Source organism: Polyodon spathula, chromosome 28 (assembly GCF_017654505.1).
Source record: "Polyodon spathula isolate WHYD16114869_AA chromosome 28, ASM1765450v1, whole genome shotgun sequence".
Lineage (NCBI taxonomy): Eukaryota > Metazoa > Chordata > Actinopteri > Acipenseriformes > Polyodontidae > Polyodon > Polyodon spathula.
Genome location: NC_054561.1, coordinates 2,001,304 through 2,020,216, shown reverse-complemented (window position 1 = coordinate 2,020,216; position 18,913 = coordinate 2,001,304). Strand labels below are relative to the sequence as shown.

Genomic DNA, 18,913 nt, shown 5'->3' with positions numbered 1-18,913 from the left:
TTGTACTTAATGTGTACATTTTTGATATATGTAAGTATAAAATTGTGTCAGAAAAGGGTTAGGGGTATGCAAATAGATGTTAAAATTAAGTACATTGTAACTATGCATAATAACTCTGCAATTGTGTGTACATGCATATGTGTTACACAGCAGTTAGAGACACTTCATGTAAAGTGTTATCCAAATGTGTTCTGCTTGTGTGAAACGTTTTACGATCTGGTTTCAGTTTATTTAAATGAGCTGTATGGCTGTCTGTATTGAGCATATTACCGTCGGAGCAGTGCTTCATTTGTGCCAGGGCCTGCAGAGGCCAAGCCCCGGAACCTCTGGGCGCGCAGTCATATTCCCTGTACCTCTAGCTAAAAATCTCATAAAACCCTTTTTCAATTCTCAACACTGTTGTATCAAGTCTACAAGTTCTTGCGTGCGCGCTAAAGAGAGACTGTCCGCAGCCACGTGTGCAGCCTACTTTAAATTACTTTACGATTTCAGCTTAAGTGCCTTTAAATAAGATGACACTGTCACTTGTCGTTTTTTTATACACAAATAATAATAATTAAAAAAAAAAACAAACAAACAAACAAACAAAAAAAACCCCAAAAAAAACAGCAACACGTTTTTGTTAGGAATAAGAAACACAATCGACTCGTATTTTTTAAATGATGCATTTAACATTTCATCATAATGTGATGTGATTTCAGTCTTTTTCTTTTCATTGAGAAACAAAAAAAGTGTGTTTGTCTCAACTGCCTCTCTTTTAATTCGGGATATTTTTCCTTCTCCCAAGGTGTCCATATAATGGTGAACATGTCACTGCTTAAATAACGTCCATATTAAAACACCTGTATTAGTAACAGAGGAATTCCAATGCTTATTAAATTAATCAGTGGACGATAGGAAGATAGGGGGCTGTGTGGTCCAGTGGTTAAAGGAAACAGGCTTGTAACGATGAGGTCCCTGCTTCAAATCCCAGCTTAGCCGTTGACTCATTCTGTGTGACCCTAAGCAAGTCACTTAACCCCCTTGTGCTCTATTTTTTGGGTGAGACGTTGTTGTAAGTGACTCTGCAGCTGATGCATAGTTCACACACCCTGGTCTCTGTAAGTCGACTTGGATAGAGGGGTCCGTTAAATGAACAAATCATAGTGGTAGGCAGAAGGACACAGTATTGTGGATCTTGCAAACCTTAACGTGTTTTCTTCAAGCTTTTTGGGGAAAGGACTTATTGCATGTTGAATGTCCAATCGATGTTTTCAAATTGGCGTAAAAAGACAGGGTGGCAGGAGGATAAAGGAAATGTGAGGCACAACTGCTCCCTTGCTCTCCTTAAACAAGGCAAAATATGTAGAGGTATTACGGAAACATACAACACCCACTGCAGAAGTGTCGCAAACAGAGCCTCCGCTAACACTGCCTAATCTTAAACACATTACATGAAATCTCTATTTGTGTCCGCCCTTAAAATCTATGTTGAAAGAAACAAGAAAGCATGTCTTAAATTATACCATTCAAAAGATAAAACACTGTATCATATATTTACGTAGCATTTGCTTAGTAAATGCATATATGCACTTATACAAAAAAAAAACCAAAAACAACACAAGGTAATTATGCATAGTTACAATGTAGCGACTGTTAGACAAGATTAAAACCGGACTAACTGCATTCCAAATTTGGTAAAGTGTCGCCTCAACATAATCTTCAGAATTATGAAAACCAAGGGTAAAACAGAAAACAACTTTTTGAGTTTTATCTTTAAACAGTTTCTACTTTTTTATCGTTGACTGTCCCTCTGCCGGCTTGCAGTAAGTAGGGGGTTTACTTCTTGTTGTTCTTTCTGTGTTTATCTGTTTGACAAAAATGTTTTTTTTTTTTTTTTTTTTAATTTTACTTAACTCTAAGATGTGTTTTGTTTACTTGGAAACTTGAGCTGAGAAAGAAATCTAGAAGAGAGGTCATTGGTTACTTTTAAATACAGAATACATTTTTGACATTTTGCAGTCTAGTATTTATAACCCGATGCAGGGCTTGTGTGAGTTTCAAGCCATATTTCTTTGTTTATTTCTTTATAAATGTTGTATTTTTCTGTACTTTACTCTTCTCTACCACGTCCTCTGGATTCCATAGCATGTTCTAGAAATATTCAAATAAACTATTCTCTGTATTTCTACAAACCTTTCCCCTTTTTCTACCTTGATCTATCTGTCCGCCTGTCGATATCTAATAAATCTTATGTATCTTCCTATATATATATATATATATATATATATATATATATATATATATATATTATTGGCATCTGTATGTCCTATATACAGAATATGTAGGCGGTTACATCTGCACAGTATATCTGCCTAGTAAACCAGTCTAATTAGCAAACCAACCAGACAGCCTGAACAAGCAGGTTAGTGCACTTTCAGGGTGAACTGAGAAATGTTCATAAAAAAAACAAAACAAACAGAAAGCACTCCTCGATCAGTAACATTAAAGTTTTTTTTATGGGCTAGCACAGCTGTTGCAGGGAAGGGCAATGATCAGTGTTATTCAAGTCTCACGGCACTTAGAGAATACTGTTTTTAATTGTGTAAATATTACATGAAGATACCGCTTGTATAAAACATGCACTGTAGCAAAACACGTGTTTGTTGATTTTACGCAAGTTTGTTAGTAATGTAAAATGTTGTTTTTTTCTCTGAGTGACTCATTGCTTGCTGCTTGGTTATTGTCTAGATTGATCCTTCAGATGTCATAATCCTCTGTAGCCGCAGTCTTCCCATATAAGCCTTAATGTCATGTGTTACAGCAGACCGGTCACTAGTGTTTTGGGATGTTTGCCATTAACAGGGCACTCACTAACATTTTAAACTCTGTGAATTATTTCTTACTCATCATTTCTAGTTAACTAACAGTCCTAGGTATGGAAAACTGCCCTGGGTCTTATACACTGCATTCTCATAGCACATAGACTTTGTTTGTACGTGTGGTTTTACTCTCTTCTGAATCTAATGCCACCCATGACTATAAGGAACAACAAAGCAATGGTGTGACTGTACAGTCTGTCCACTTGCCAATTAAGCCAGATGTTTGAGATAATAAAAATCCACTTTGCAATGAAGCAATCCGAGGCAAACAAACCCCAGAAGCCTGTGCATGTTTTACAGTCTCCGTACGCTGCAGTCATTTGACTCTTTCTTTGTTTTGCTGTTGTAAATCCCTTCGCTAGATGGTAGACCGTCTTTAAAGGCCAACAGGTAAAGAAGAATTTCTAACTTGATTTGCTGTTCTGTGCTACTGGGCTTTACTTTTTGTGTAAAGCTATACTCTTAAAGAGCATTTTGACGATTTTGGAGGTGAAAGGTGTTTGTATTTTAGCACAAGAAACATGGTTCCATCGGAATAACCCTTTAAGTGTACAACAGTATGTTTTGCATGTCAATTTTGTAGTTTTCTTAGTTCGGATTTACAACACATTACCATGCTTTTGCTATGCTTTTGCTATGCTTTTGCTGTGGAAAACTTTTTGGCTGCTAATTCTTTATTGTAGTCAATGGAGTTTGTTCACTTTAGGCAGCACAGGTCTAAGTCACCTCAAATAATTAACTAGGTGGGACTAGAGCTGAATGCACGTTTCACATGCACATATATTGGGATCTTGAACAGGCTGAAAGGGGGAAATCCTTCATAGTCCAATGAAGAGCCCCTGGGATTTGTGATCAAAGCAGTGGTTCAAGTGTATTTTCACATTAAATGGGAGGGTCTCTTGTTATTTTGCTTTCAGTGTTAGCAGTGTACAATGATCATAAATTGTATTGGATTCATGTTTTATCATGCTTTTGATTGATTGATCAGAAGTGTGTTATCAAAGCTTCACTCCAGTCTTTAATTAACTTCTATTTCCCTGACTATTTCATGGTTTCATTATAAATGTACATGACTTTGAACTGCTTTGAGCTTGTCTGGAGCATCCTATGTGCTGGGACTTATCACTCTTGCTCATTTCATATATAAATCTGTTCTTACGTATGTTATAACAGGCTGGGACCAGAGATGATTTGAATGGAATGTGAAAGGCTGTCAGTAACGGCAACTAGGATTCTCCAGACAAGCTTAAAGCATATTTTGAAGGCAGGTAGAGACAGAAAAATGATAATGAAATAAAATCAATTAAAACACTTTAGTTGAGAGCCGTGAGCTTGTCTCGTTCACTCACTCCTCCTTCCTAAACCAGCGCTTTGCTCGGCTTTCTCCCCCTGCCTGGTCTCGCAGCCAGCCGGTGGAGAGGATGAGGAAGGTGTTGCTCAGCAAGCCCTTACACTCAAGTTCCCAGGAGGTCATGAAGGACCTGAACAAGTGGTTGGCTGGATTCTTGGAGCAGGTCTGCAGCCTGGAGAAGATCAACCATGGGCTGGAGGAGCAGATCTGTGGCTGGATGAAGAGCCACACACCCCAGCAGAAGGACTGGAGCCAGGCAGAGATGGCTCTGACACAGCTCAGGGAGGAAGTAGGTTGGCTTTTCAATGCAGAAGAATTCTGCATGTCATTATTATTCTGGTTGCAATCATGCTGTTTCAATGGGGCAATTTGCAAAGCTTGATTTTTTTTTCCCGGGAAACGCTTGGTCAAATCTTTTAAACATGTCTTATCATCTTATATATTTCTATCAGTTGAGCAAGTGATACATAACATGGTTTCTTACAGTATTGTACAATATATAGGTAATCAGGATATGCAAATTTCAGCATTACAAGAGCCAATCAAATCGTGGGAAAGTCGCCAAAAGGCTTCTACATTCACAGCGTTTTAAAAGTCAGAGTATATTAACTGATTACCCATAGTTCTATAGTTACTGCTTTCTCCCACCTTAACTTGAAATCTATTTGTATTTTCTTACTCTCCTGAGCTTTTCACTAGCTGGAGTACAGTTACACTGCACTGATGAGCCCAAAAAAACTATATATAACAGATGGAAAGGGAGGTCCTATCAGATGGCTTTAGGCAGCACAGTCCTTTATGCACCCCAGTCACAGTCTGTCAGTCTCTACATCTAAGTATAAAATCTATGAGACCGAAGGCGCTGCAGCTGCAGTCAGTGGTGGTGCTGAAACAGTTCAATTTAATAAACTGTACTTTTTGCAATTTAAGTTACATAAGCGATGTGAATGCATTTTCCTCACAGTGCTTTTTTCTATTTCATAAGTGCTTGGACTGATAGTTTGGAGGAGAAAAAACAGGTTAATTCGCCTTCGTGCTTAAAAGCGTAATCTCGATTTGCTAGGACATAGTGCTGGTATCAGTTCCAGATAAAATAAGTGTCTCTAATTGCTGTGTATATACATGGCAGTTACTTAATAAATGCAGGTATACTTGCACAAAAGTATATAAAAACTTAATTCCAGTTCATAGATCATAAAAAGTGTTGCCTTTATGCTATATGAACTGGATGGCACATGTGCATTCGATAAGATGCATTGGAATTCTGCTAAAATGCTTTATGATGGTTTGTTGCTCCCGCTGGAACCCTCAGTTCAAACCCATCACTGACTAGCATAACTAAAACATACACACTAAGCAAGGGAAGCCTTCAGTGACTGCAGTGCCGCAACATGCTTAGAGCCGCATTAAGGATGATGAGTTTCCAGTTCAGACACACAGTAAAACCGTGTGATGCTTGAAAGAACCAAAAAAACATGTGTTTCCATGGGCCTTGGAAAATGATTTAGAACATACTAGCCCAACAGCGATATCGGTGGTGATTGAAAAAGGCTTTGACTATCGTTGGGTTGCGCTTGAGACTGAAGTACTTGTCATGTTCAGACTCAACAGCGTTTAACGTGGAATGTTTCTGAGAGAAAGCAAGCCTGGATGACATAAAGCATGACCTAGAAAGAACTTTTGATAACACTTTACATTAAGTGTCTCTAATTACTGTGAATTTACATAGCAGTTACTTACACATAATTGCAATATTATTATGCATAGTTACTTAATGTGCAATTTTTTTTGCATGATATAACCCTAACCCCCCCCCCCCCAACACTAAGACCAACTCTAACCTTTTTCTGATGCAACTGAAAACTTATCTATATCTGTGTAAAAAAGATAGACATTAAGTACACTATAACTATGCAGAATAGCATTGTAATTATGTGGAACTAGACACGAATCCAGCTTGCAAGTAAAGCCCTGATTTAAATCCCCACTGCAGGTACACAGTCTGATTGTAGAGAATGCAAACCTGACCCTTCAGTTTGACTTCACCCACATGGACCTGAACCATCTCAAAACAAGGTCAGCTAAACAGCTTTACAGATCGATAATTCAGTTTGGAAATAAAGATGAGCCAGCGTTCCCTTGGCATCCCAATGCATTACACATTTGGTCTTACCCTGGTAACTTTTCCCCAGTATTGATCAATTTGATGTAAATATTTTATTAGCACTATATAGATCACCCATTAAGTGCCATTGTTCTCATTTGAGGACTTTGTAATTTTTTCTGGGGCATTTTGAACTGGCATCTATAGGAAAACAAAGCCTACTGTTGCCTTAATATCTATTGAGACGCTGGGAGTAAAATCACCAGGCACGGCAAGCAATTCCAAATCACAGTAATCAGGTTTTATTATTATCATACAGGTAAGATTATACAGAGACATTCACTACTGTAGAGTGTATGAACTAGCCCTAATACAGAGTAACACAACTTGTAAATACTTAGCTGTTATCTCTGGACAGTTGGCTATGTCAGCTCCTTCTCCCTTTTCCAAACTGTCCTGAATCTCTAGTATACCACAATAGATATATCCTCCAAACCCTACCCTCTACTTGCAACCACCCACATATCCCCCAGACGAGAGAGAACTCTATTTAAATGTTTCTATTTTATTGTATTGTTATGATAACTTGCTATAATTTTGTGAAAAAAGTGAAGTTTAATGGATCACATTGCAGAAATACAGCATGCGTTCTGATTTTTTTTTTTCAAAACAACTTTGAAACAGGTGTAGTTCTTTATGCTAGTGTATTCTTGTTTTTTGGGCTTCCTTATCATGTAATTTTCTGTTTGACTCATCACATCTTGGGGGCTTTTTAAAGCTTCAATGCACTCCTGTGGTCTTCATACAGCTCTCAAACACCTATGATCTCAAAGAACAGCTGGTACACCAGAGTGTAACCGTTAAATAATTCCCCCCCTGCAACACTCTGCCCCTAGAGGATGGAAGAAACACTACACTCGTTCTATGTACTATTTTTACTGATTGGTAGATTTTTACTGATTGTTCGTAGATGACGTCCTTTTTTGCCGCAGGTGTGCCGCAGAAGAATCCCGAACGAGTCTGATGGAGGACAGGGTGTCGGCCCTGCGTAAGGTACAGCGCGGCCTGGATCAGCAGAGCTCTGAGCTGCAGGGAGTGCTGGAGATGAGGATGGGGGAGATCAGAGACTTGAAGATCAATCACAAAGAGGTATCCAGGCTTCCTGTTGGTCTGCCTGCGTCTAATTCCCTTTGTATGGAAATTAAAAAGAGGGATATACTTATTTGTTACAGAAGTTCAAATAACTAGAATTAGTAACAGTGTACATTAGGAGTCTGTAATTCCAACGTATTTACATAGACATAATTACAATGTTATTATGCACAGTTACAATGTACTTCATATGTATACCTTTTTGCACAATAAAACCCTAACCCTATTCTTTAACCCTAACCCTTTTCTGATACAATTGTGTACTTACATATTTTGTGCAAAAAGAATTACGCATTGCGACTATGCATAATAACATTGTAATTATGTGCAAGTAAATATGCATTTATATTGAAACTACAGTGTAAATACACATAATTATACAAACTTAATGTAAAGTGTTACCAAACTAAAACAAACATTTCAACAAGAATACATGTTTTTTTTTTTAGTACACTTATATACCTGTACTATATTTAATACAAGCCAGACTGCAATATATATTATATTGCACAATAGAGACGTATATAAATGTAAGTTTGAAAATACATATACTATTTTATTAACATTCACAATAGGTTAACAACGTAAAATTAATACTGATCCTCATAACATTTAAAAAATAGCATAAGATATACATAAAAACGTAGACTATTAAAATGATTTGACGTGTCGTGCCAAAGAATGTTGCTACAGTAGTTTCAGTTTGGTATTTCAACATGGAAAGAAAGAATAGAAAGAAATAATGCGATATCATTTTCCCCTGCTGGCTTGACCTACTGTAGGCCAGCGTTGCTTGTAGCAATTTTAAAGGCTTTGATAATCTCTCTCTCTCTCTCTCTCTCTCTCTCTCTCTCTCTCTCTCTCTCTCCACCCACCCCCCTCCACTCTGCAGGCAGTTCAAGCTCTGCAGCAGTCTTGTCTACTCGCTCCTGATCTTCTGCTAGTGCTGTCGGAGGACGATGGGAGTGGAATGGAACTCTCCCGACTCCTCAATGAGATCAGAACGCACTACGAGAGCCTCCTCGTCAGCAGCAGCAGCAGCAGCAATGGGACGGGGGCCGAGGTCGCGGGAAGCGCAGCCATCACCCAGGTAACACAAGTGCCTTCCTCTCCCCGGCAACACCCTCCCTGTCCCTCCCCTCTCCCTCCCTCTGCAAGGAGGCAGGGAATCCCAATTGAAACAACAGCAATGGAATTGAAACTACTAGCACAGTACAGTGTGTATGCCTGGGTCAATACCTGCATGCTGTGAGCACAAGTATAAATTCTCTCTGTGTCATTGGCAATGGTACTATATTTTGATTGAAAGGGTCTGGAAAGTCTCTCTCTCTCTCTCTCTCTCTCTCTCTCTCTCTCTCTCTCTCTCTCTCTCTCTCTCTCTCTCTCTCTCTCTTTCCCTCTGCCTCCTATCTGGTTTAAAGTGCAGGCTATAGCTCTGCTTAATCATTAAGAGAGAATATGATGCCATCCTAAATATAGCCATGTTAAAATGAGGTACGATGATATCACAGTATCAGGATGTGGAGAAGAAGCGTGACACAGTACCATCCAACGCTACAGTGCTTCTAAAGCTGTGTTTATGTGTATGCTGTCTAAAATGTTTTGTGTTGTGGAGGCCTGCTATGACCTCATCACAACAATCCAAAATCTCCAGCTCGTATTTCAAATACAACCCGAGTATGTTTTATTTTAGACTAGTTTCCTGCTCCAGACATACAAAGACTGGATTGTAAAACTGTGAATATTCTATTAACATGAATACAATCATGTGGTTTAAATGCACATTACTTAGGTAGTGTGGATAGTTTATAGAATAATAGCAGTAATAATATCAGGTCAGTGGGCATGCTCACTGTTTGCAGCCTCCACTCTGTTGCACAAAGTGAATATTAACAAGGAAAACCATAGCAAAACAATAGGCTTGCATGCACGTTGCTATGCCAATGAGATTTAAGAAGGGCTGTTATTCTCTGATCCTCTGCCTCGTTGTGTGTGTGTGTGTGCAGCTGGAGGACGAGGCAGCACAGGAGAGGATGAGAAGAAATGGGGAGGCCTTGAAGGAGGCGAGGGCAGAGTTGAACGCGGCTCGGAGGCAGTGGCAGAGGCTGGAGGTAGAGATCGAGTCCCTCCGTGCACTGGTGAGAATAACACTTACTGTACGAGAACAAATACAGCACTACAGCTTCCTGCAAAAAAGAGGACCATGTTTAGCTAAGTTTGAGTTATGGTTATTGTTTAGTTTAAGCAACAACAAAAAAATATTTGACAAGTAGCATCAGCTGTAAGCTTGGATATCCAAAGGTAATTAACAGTGTAAGGCACTGACCCTCATCCCCCACGTTTCTCTCTCTCTCTCTTTCTCCCTCCCCAGGAGAAGGGTCTGGAGAATTCCCTGCTGGCCTCACAACAGCAATACGAGAGCCAGCTCCACAGCCTGGCTGCTGTAATCCAGGGGCTGGAGGCTGAGCTGAGGGAGATGAGGCAGGACATCGAGAGTCAGCGGCACCAGCATGAGAAGCTATTCAGCACCAAGGAGCGTCTGGAGAGGGAGATCGCCACCTACCGCAGCCTGCTGGAGAGAGAGGAGAGCAGGTGAGTGGAACCACGCAGAGGCTGGGTGCGATCCGGCGACCCTGCGCATCACCAGGGTATGGGTTAACCACAGCGCATAATAGTACTTAGGTGACTCTCTTCCACCCACGATTCCTCTCTGCGAGCTTCTTTGAAGAAACTGATAGCTGGACATAACATTCACTGAAAACAATGTACTCCATAAAAGTGGAAGGCTCATATTCTATAATAATTCTTAAATCTGAAAACCATTTTAGAAAATGCAATCAACAATCTTTTGCTTGGTACAGTATCTGTGTTCTACAGTAACATGTCGCAGCAAATGACATAGATGCTTGGTAAAACTGCACTGCCCTCAGAATGACACTGATTACAAATCTCATATGATCTTTTGTGGGGAGATTACATTTCATTTGGGTTGTGTTATAAATTCACTTCAGGGTGGTATTTTTTAGTGGTGCAATCAACATACCTAATATTGTATTCGATTATCGTATAGGCATTTATCAATGATAATCGATGCAATGATGTTTTATTTCTCAAAATAAAGAATAAACATTTGTGTTTTTGGTTTTTTTAACAGAAGATCCAATAACTAAAAACACTAAAAAAATGATTTCTTAGTACTTAAACCAAGCAGAAACTGTAATAGGAGAGAGAGAGAGAGAGAGAGAGAGAGAGAGAGAGAGAGAGATGCATTCACTTTCAATGTGGTATTAGATCAAACATTGCCAAAGTGACAATTAAAACCTTAGTGCTTCCCCATAGCTTGTAAGATATTCATAATATTCCCATACTGTCCCAGTGAGCAAGACAGGTTTGTGTAGCGCAGCTATTACTCTGTGACTTGCGTATATTGCGTACAGCAGTGTTTTTTGTCTTTTTGTCAGTTGTCATCACAGCTGTTGAGATTCAGTATCACAGGCTGCTGCTAAACCCAAACTCTTGTGGCTCATGTTTTATGACTCCAATTAGAAATAACAACGATTACAAATGTTTCTTGAGAAAATGTGGCAATTATCTGCTCCCATTAAAAATGACAATATCTTGTGCAATAGCTGTGGCCGCTGAGTAAGTAATAAGCGATAACTTTGGAATTTGGTTTACAAAATTAAAAAAAGAAACGGTAAAAAAAAAAATTCTCCTCTCTCGTGCATGTCGAAAATTATGAACAGGAGTGAGACTGTGGTCCTCTCTAATGACTCTCGTTTAATTGGCAAGCCACTTATTCAGGATATTAATCATTGCATCAAATGCCATTGTGTGTGTATGTATATATATATATATATATATATATATATATATATATATATATATATATATATATATATATATATATATATATATATATATATATATTAACTAGCTTTCAGCTCAATTAACTTCTGGCAGTAGCAGCTTCTGAGTGGTATCTTTAATGCACTTAATTCCATTATAACAATTTGGCAATTTTGGCACCATCTAACAGTAGCGAGTAGCACAGCGTTATGGGCAGTGTTGTGTGATACACTACCGTTGCGGATTCTATCCCGTCGGTAAGATGAGATGAGATTTACAATCTGTAAAACCATGAATGCAGACAAACCCGGCTCTTTTGCATTGTGGTTAAGACACTCTTTCGCGGTGCGCGGGGTTGCCGGTTCGCGCCCTGTCTCTGGTGGGTTACATTGGTGCCGTGACCCGGATCTCATAGGTCGGCAGCAGCCAATCGAGGAGGTTACAGGGGGGGAAAGTGTAAAGGGCAGTGTTGTGTGATACACCGCCACAGACAATTCTGCCCTGTGCCCTGTCAGTGAGATTCAAAGTGTTTCCGAGTTACTGCTGTTAAATAATATAGAAAACTATCCTGGTGTTAATGCAGAACAAGTTGAGAGAACTTGTCACCCATGCCTGAAGAATCTTAATGAGTATTTTCCTCCAGGGGAACCGTTGCTCCTCACGAAAGCTAGACACACTCCTCTCCTAAAGGGGCTAATAAATCTCAAACAGCTGTCTTTTATTAGCTGTAATTATCTATCCTCATTTTTAGTTAGGAAGCTTTTATGTTTTGGTTGTGCTATTGCTAACCATTGCCACGCAACTTGTAACCTGCAAAAAATGATGTGCTTGGAGTTTCAGGTAACACTGGCTTGGAATGTGAGGGAGGAAGTCGTTGCTAAGGCTGTATTTTTTTTTCAGGATTTCTGCGACATTTAGTAGTTCCTCTGAAATAATAACATAAGTATACCAATCTTTTGTTTTCACTTAAGAATAAATATATCAAACATTTGCCTTATTGACGCACTAGTTCTTACACTACATTTAGGAACCTGGCAGCTGGTTTAGCACCCAGTAAATGACTGAACATGCACTGCATAGAGCTGCACGATTTCTTTAAAACGTCTTCAATGAAAAAGACATATGCTGCATCAAAGATTGGAAATGTTTCTTCTAGACTGCTCTGTCCAGTACAAGAAGGGGACATACAGTATAGATAGCAAAGCTTTTCTCCTCCTCTGTCTGGTTTGCCGATTGCTGCATAATCCAGTTTATATTCCCGCCTCTCATATTTGTTTTCATCAAGTTGAATTTGTTTGAGTTTCAGAAAGTCCGAAAACAGTAACAGTGACGTTTTAATCACCATTTTAGTGTTTGGAGCTTCTTTCTTTTGTAGTATGTATTGTATTTCATTTTCTGTTAACTCACAGAATCGATGTTCAGCCATTTTCTCTTGTGAAGAGTGCAGGGGAGAAAGACGTTCCTTTGAAAAGGGCCGGGACTGACAATGATGTGAGCCAATTACATGACAGATGGAGACTATTGACCAGTGGTGTAAGGATGTTAGGGCAATAGTTCAATTTATTTTTCCTCCTATGATGAGGTTTTAACCAATCACAGGGCAGGATTTTCAATCACCGATATATAATAATAATAATAATAATAATAATAATAATAATAATAATAATAATAATAATAATAATAAAACGTTTTGTTACGGTCATCAGAATAGGGTCAGCTCCCTGCTGTGGCCCCCAGAGATGACTAGAATTATACCCATCTTTCTCTCTCTTCTTTAAAAAGGCTCCATGGATCAGATGCCTCTGGGAAGGCTTTGGAATTTAGCCTCTCCGGAAATTCTCCAGAATCAAGAACCTTCACGAATGCCACGGACTCACGTCCTTCCAGCCTCGCAATAAAATCAGGTCCCTCTGGGGATTGTAGGAAACGGAACACCTCCAGGAATGATGGGGGCTACCCAGCCTTGAGGAATGGAGTGCAGCCAAACACCTTGAAGAACCATGTAGAGCCCAAGGCTCCTGAGAATGATGTGAATAAGAAATCTAAACCACTGCGGAGACAGAAAAGCCTAGTGTTACTTCCAGGTAATTTCTATTTCCTTTTTAAAGCTGATGAATTCATGTTAACATGGAATTAAGTAGCCTTAAGGACGGAAACCAGAGAATATTTCAAATCTTAACCATGTTTACCAATTCCAAATATCCACATTACATTCTACCTTGTTGTTTAGATACAATACGTACCACTAGATTAACATAGATAGGCAACTGATCAGATGATCCGAACCCCAGGAGATAGCCCTCAAACGCCACACTGATGATTTTGGGGTATTCAGAGTGTCAGTCTTTGTATGCTTCTGTGCCTGGTATTTATACTCAGAGCATATGTGACTACAGTTTGCTTTTGTTATCTTACCGATTATTCAGCTGTTATTGCATTCAAGTGCAACCAACCACCAACTACTCTCTTTTACAAGGTTACAGTGGTTCATTGTCTACCATATTATCCTTTCCCATACATTTCTGCACATGCTTGATCATTCATCATTCTAACCTAAGCTACATGAGCAACTCTGCTTCTGGCAAAGTCACCCCTAGTAAACTGGTGTAACATTACCAACAGCTTCTCACTTCACTTTCACTTTGACTGTTTGGGTTTGTGTAGATGCGTGTCTTAATTTAAATTGGATCTCGCCACAAGATGTATGAATAAAAACTGTGATGCTTGGTACCCTGCCTTACAACCAGCTTCTAACATACCTCGCTTAAAGACAGTCGACAAGTCTTTAAGCACTTGTTGCTCCTGACCGGGCTTTGTTTTTCCAGTGTTGGATATTGAGAAGGAGACGAGGATCGAGACCGTGACCACCCATGAGATCCTGCAGGGCAACGTGGTGAGGGAGAGCGCGGAGGCCCATGGCACCATTGAGTAAGTCTGGCACAACGTGGTTGACACTGCAGAGTGGACTTGCCCACCATTCTAGCAGAAATCAGCTTCATTCTGTTCTAGAGCAATTGGTGTTCTAGTTTTATTCAATTCAAATGTTTCCAGAAATGATATGATACCCATTCATAACTATAAAACTCTCGATTTGTAAGGTATATAGTAATACTCAACTGTAGAGATTTTTTTTTTCTTTTAGTATTTGTAAGTTATGGTATGGCATCCAGAACTTTAAGAGGTGGTGTGAAAGAGTAAAGCATAGTAGACCAAAAAAATAAACAAAGAAACATGGCTTGAAACTCACACAAGCCCTGCGTCAGGTCTTGAGTTTCAGAACTGCTTTCAATTAGGCGAACTACGTAAATGATCAGGATACAAGTGTTTATTAAATTGTCCCTCCTTTATAGAAGAAAGAACAAACACATTCTTTGCCTATTTGGATATTAAATGACTATCTGTCAGAACAAGTCCTGGCAAATCCAAGAATGCTCTGCAGATGTGAACATAAAATCGTTACTGTCACTATGGGGACTGCCTTCATTTATAATCTTGTCGGGGGGGGGGGGGGGGGGGGGTAATTAGCTGATTCATTGCTAGGCGATCATCCTGTTAAGCATACTAGAATGCTGTTGAGTGACATCACTAACATCATCCAATCAGAACTGTGCGACTCTGTGGGAATTCAGTGAACCAGCCCAGCATATACTTTTCGTTCTGGGTCAACCGAAAGTCAGTGGAAAACGATAACGTATCCTTATCACCCTTATACTGTTTTGAGCTCTTTTTTTAAAAACTAAAAGGTTGGAGTAAAAATAACAGATCAGCAGGATGTTTTTGTTCCCCCACAAATATTCTTTCTAAAATTTAAACGAATCTTGGAATGTTCTTTTATTTTGAATTAGCTGGAAAACAAAATAAAAATGTGTTTTATATAACAGTAACCAAAAAGGAGAGAAACTGTAGAATGTGTTATTATCCTTTATGTATTGGTTTTCCATAACACAACTGGTTCTAAAGCCCTAGCTATGCACATTTTAAGCAGAACTTGGCTTTGATGTGCTATGTATTTGTGTTTCTGATTAATGCAGTAAAAGGCATGCAGGAACTGGGATACAGTTTAATATCCCTTTCGTTTATTTGATTTGGGATGAGTTCGGTCTACAGGAATTGAGATGGGAATATAAAGCAATGGTTCAGCCAGGGAACTCACTTTAACCTTAGATCAAATAACATAACAATCAAGCATATTTTAGACGTTTCCAATACCAGATCGGCAAACAGATATCATCATAAATGCTGTTTACATTTCATGGGATTTCAATTATTCAATTCATATAAAAAAAAGGTATGACTAATATCCTGATTGCATTATCTGTATGTGTTTGCCCTAATATAAACGTGTGGAATACAAAGGAGACAGTATACACCTCTTTCATGCAATACTGGTCACAATGACCAGACTGGATTCCTTTCCAGTTTCTGTTCAAGCATGCGTAAATAATGACAGCTGTAAAAACCCTTTCCTGTAATCATTTATTTTCGAAGGAGGAAGGAAGAGAGCAGTTAAAATTCTTGTCATTTTTTTCCTTCTCTCTTTTTTGAACTTTTTTTTCTTAAAACTGCACTTGTTTCTCATAAAAGACAGCACTGGAGTGATTTTGTATTTTTATTGTGAGTGGTAGTTTCAAAGGATGCCTCCTGGATGAAATGCACAGTCTGTTCCAGATAAGCTAGACGTGCAAACAAAAGCAGATCATTATTCCAGTCACTCTATTTCTACTGCAGTACGGTATAGTCAAATCAGCCAAGAGTATAAATCTAATCATAGTTAAAAGAAAAAAATGACTGCAGTCCGAGTTACAGGGCAGTTTTTCCCTAAGCTTTTATAAGAGGTCTGCATATTTCCTGAGCATTTAGCATTAAGCTTTCCTAAGGGTTACAAGCAGGGATGTTCACTGCTGATTGTTTCTCTCCTCCTCTCTGCAGGACAGAGAAGATTGACGAGGTGATAAAGGAGTGGGAGGGCTCGTTCTTCAAGGGGAACCCTCACCTGCGGAAGAAGTCTGTGTCTCTGCGCTTCGATCTCCACCTCGCTGCGGCGGACGAGAGCCGTGCTCAGACCAAGGAGGACAGTGTGGCCGACGTGGAGGTCAGGCTAGTCATGAAGAGGTCTCTAAGCATCGCTACCATCACCCCCTAACAACCAAGGGTAGCCTCCTGCCATTGCTCTTCTCTGACAACCAGCACAGGATCCAACACAGCATGTGCACAGCCAGGTCATTTTACAATGGCATTTACTCACCTATCGTCAGCATAACAACTGAGCTCACATACAAGGTGTAGTGATTACTTGCATATCATTATATTTCTTTTGTATAATCCCCTATACACCACTCAGTGGTAGACTATAACACTAAATGAAACTGGTTTAGAAGCCTTTAAAACGTGTGCTTGTTTCACATGTAAGTACATATGCTGTGTTCCATGCAATGTGACTGTGTCCCGTAGGAGTGAGGGGTCACGAAAGGGGAAAGGAAAGCAAACTCTAATAGTGTTGTGGCAGGAAATATGGACAGACAAAAAGAGTCAACAGCAAAACAACGATGGTCTTGCTGAGAACGCTCTTATGCTCATGCATTTTTGAAAATGTTTTTTTTTTTTTTTTTGCAAGCCTTGGTTTGGTAGTATACCACAAAGGACATAAATTATCAATAGACACACTTTGAAGCCTGCGGTTCAAATGCAATGCACTTCTACTGCGGTTGTTTTTGATGGGGGCGAACTGAAGAAAGCCTTTACTGGTTTGCTCACATTGGATTAGGCACTGTTCTGTACAAGTGCTCTAAAGTATACTGTATGTAAGTTAGGCTAGGCTACGACATCATAGTTTCAGTGTTGCCATAGCAAATCCGTAAGAGGAATGCTTATGACATCATAATACAGTAGCATGGTACCTAATTCCTAAATGCTGTTGGATTATGGTATTAGTACCTGATCCAATGTAAAATGTACAAATAAGCTAAAGCTAATGATACAAAAGTTGTAAGAACCACCCTCCCTCCTTTTTTGTGAACCCTTAAGCTAAAGGATTTGTACCAAAAAACGGCTTTCACTTTGTTACAAAAGCTTCCCATAGTAAAAGCATAGCAAAGTGTAGTAGAGCACAGTGAAAGCATGGTAATGTAAAGGTAACTGTAGTAAAGAATGGCCAGGCATGGTAATGTAAAGGTAATGGTAGTAAAGAATGGCCAGGCATGGTAATACATATTAATAAACAGTTCAAACCAGGGTTAATATGGTAAATGCAGAGTATAACCATGGGAAAACTGAGAAAACACCATTGCAAAATACCATGGTAAACTTTTATAAGGACTAACCATCAGATTTATTTTACCTGTGCTAGAGAAAATGCCGGGATTTTTTTAATGTTTTATTTCTGTTCGCAAAATAGTTTTTTTTTTTTTTTTTACGACAAATAGACATTAATATAGTCAGAAAAAATATCATTATGTATTATGACAATTAGGAAAGTTCTGATTTATTCATTGCATACCAATGTAAAAATTGCACCATTATTTTCCTGCAAAGGCCTTTTTTTCCCTGAAAGAAATAGCCATTAAATATTAATTTCTTTGCAAAACATTTATTTACAAAAAATAACCAGGGATCTCAGTAAACCAAAGCAAATATAGGGCTACCACACCCTAACTTTATGCAATAGCAGAACCACACGCTATTGAGATCACACCCACAGTATTCTAACACACAACATGACACCAGTATGCGAGTCAGTTCACATGATTGCAACAGCTCAGTATACCACCTATCCTCTCATTATATTCAGTTATTCTTTGACCTAGATTGAAGAAACTGGGGTTACAGCCAAAATGTGCAGGTGGTAGCCTATCCAAAAAGATTATTGCAGTAAGGGCCAGAAAACGATTCTAATGCAATCCATTCTGCAGTTTCATCATTACAGTATATTATATGCAGGACTGGTTGAGCCTTCCATCTGATGAGGGACCTTCAAAAAATATGGGACTCACTGCAATACAACTTTCACTTGTATCTCTGAGCACTGTATATGTTTTCTAATGTATATAGCGATATAGGACAGTATATGCACTTTGAGATTGATGCAAGTCCTATACAGTACAATATACATGTTAATATAATTATTGTACAATAAAGAGACAACCTAACACAATTTAGCTTTTATTTGTAGCTGCCTAACCATTTCTAACAAGATTATTAATGATACTACTAATATTATATGGAAAATCTTACTAACACTAATTATAATAATGATTGCCATCAGTGTGGTATCCCGAATGTACAATGCCTATGCTCATGAATATCTCAAGTCATTATGCAATTACTTAATATGCTTGTTTTATGCTGCTAGTGCAATATTTGAATGGGAAATTTGCAGTTGGGAATTCTTATTTGTGGAATTTTAAAAGGGGAGGTTTTGCTTTTTACCAAAGGCAAAGTTTGTTTCAATAAAATGGTGCAAAAAAAACAAAAGCTCTTCTTGTGGCTTATTTTCTAAGAATAACAAACAATCACAATTGCAACAACTACAATTACAACTGTGCAGTTGCGCCAGGGTTCAAATCAATTGCAATTACATTGTAAATTGCAATTCATTGA

At 38.9% G+C, this 18,913-nt stretch overlaps 1 protein-coding gene across 2 annotated transcripts; it reads left to right on the top strand.

The window, feature by feature from the left end:
* The first annotated feature begins 1,063 nt into the window (after nt 1-1,063).
* Nucleotides 1,064-18,774, top strand: LOC121301944 (keratin-like protein KRT222). 2 transcript variants are annotated; one of them, XM_041231676.1, is made up of 10 exons: nt 1,064-1,805; nt 4,267-4,501; nt 6,206-6,288; nt 7,309-7,465; nt 8,361-8,558; nt 9,475-9,606; nt 9,840-10,060; nt 13,100-13,401; nt 14,143-14,245; nt 16,247-18,774. In XM_041231676.1, exons 2-10 carry the CDS (start codon nt 4,283-4,285, stop codon nt 16,458-16,460), a joined length of 1,629 nt encoding a protein of 542 aa, XP_041087610.1. In that variant the 5' UTR covers nt 1,064-1,805; nt 4,267-4,282; the 3' UTR covers nt 16,461-18,774. The 2 variants fall into 2 exon arrangements, with proteins under 2 accessions (XP_041087610.1, XP_041087608.1); XM_041231674.1 differs by lacking the exon at nt 1,064-1,805 and having other exon boundaries at nt 2,285-4,501.
* The last annotated feature ends 139 nt before the right edge of the window (nt 18,775-18,913 follow it).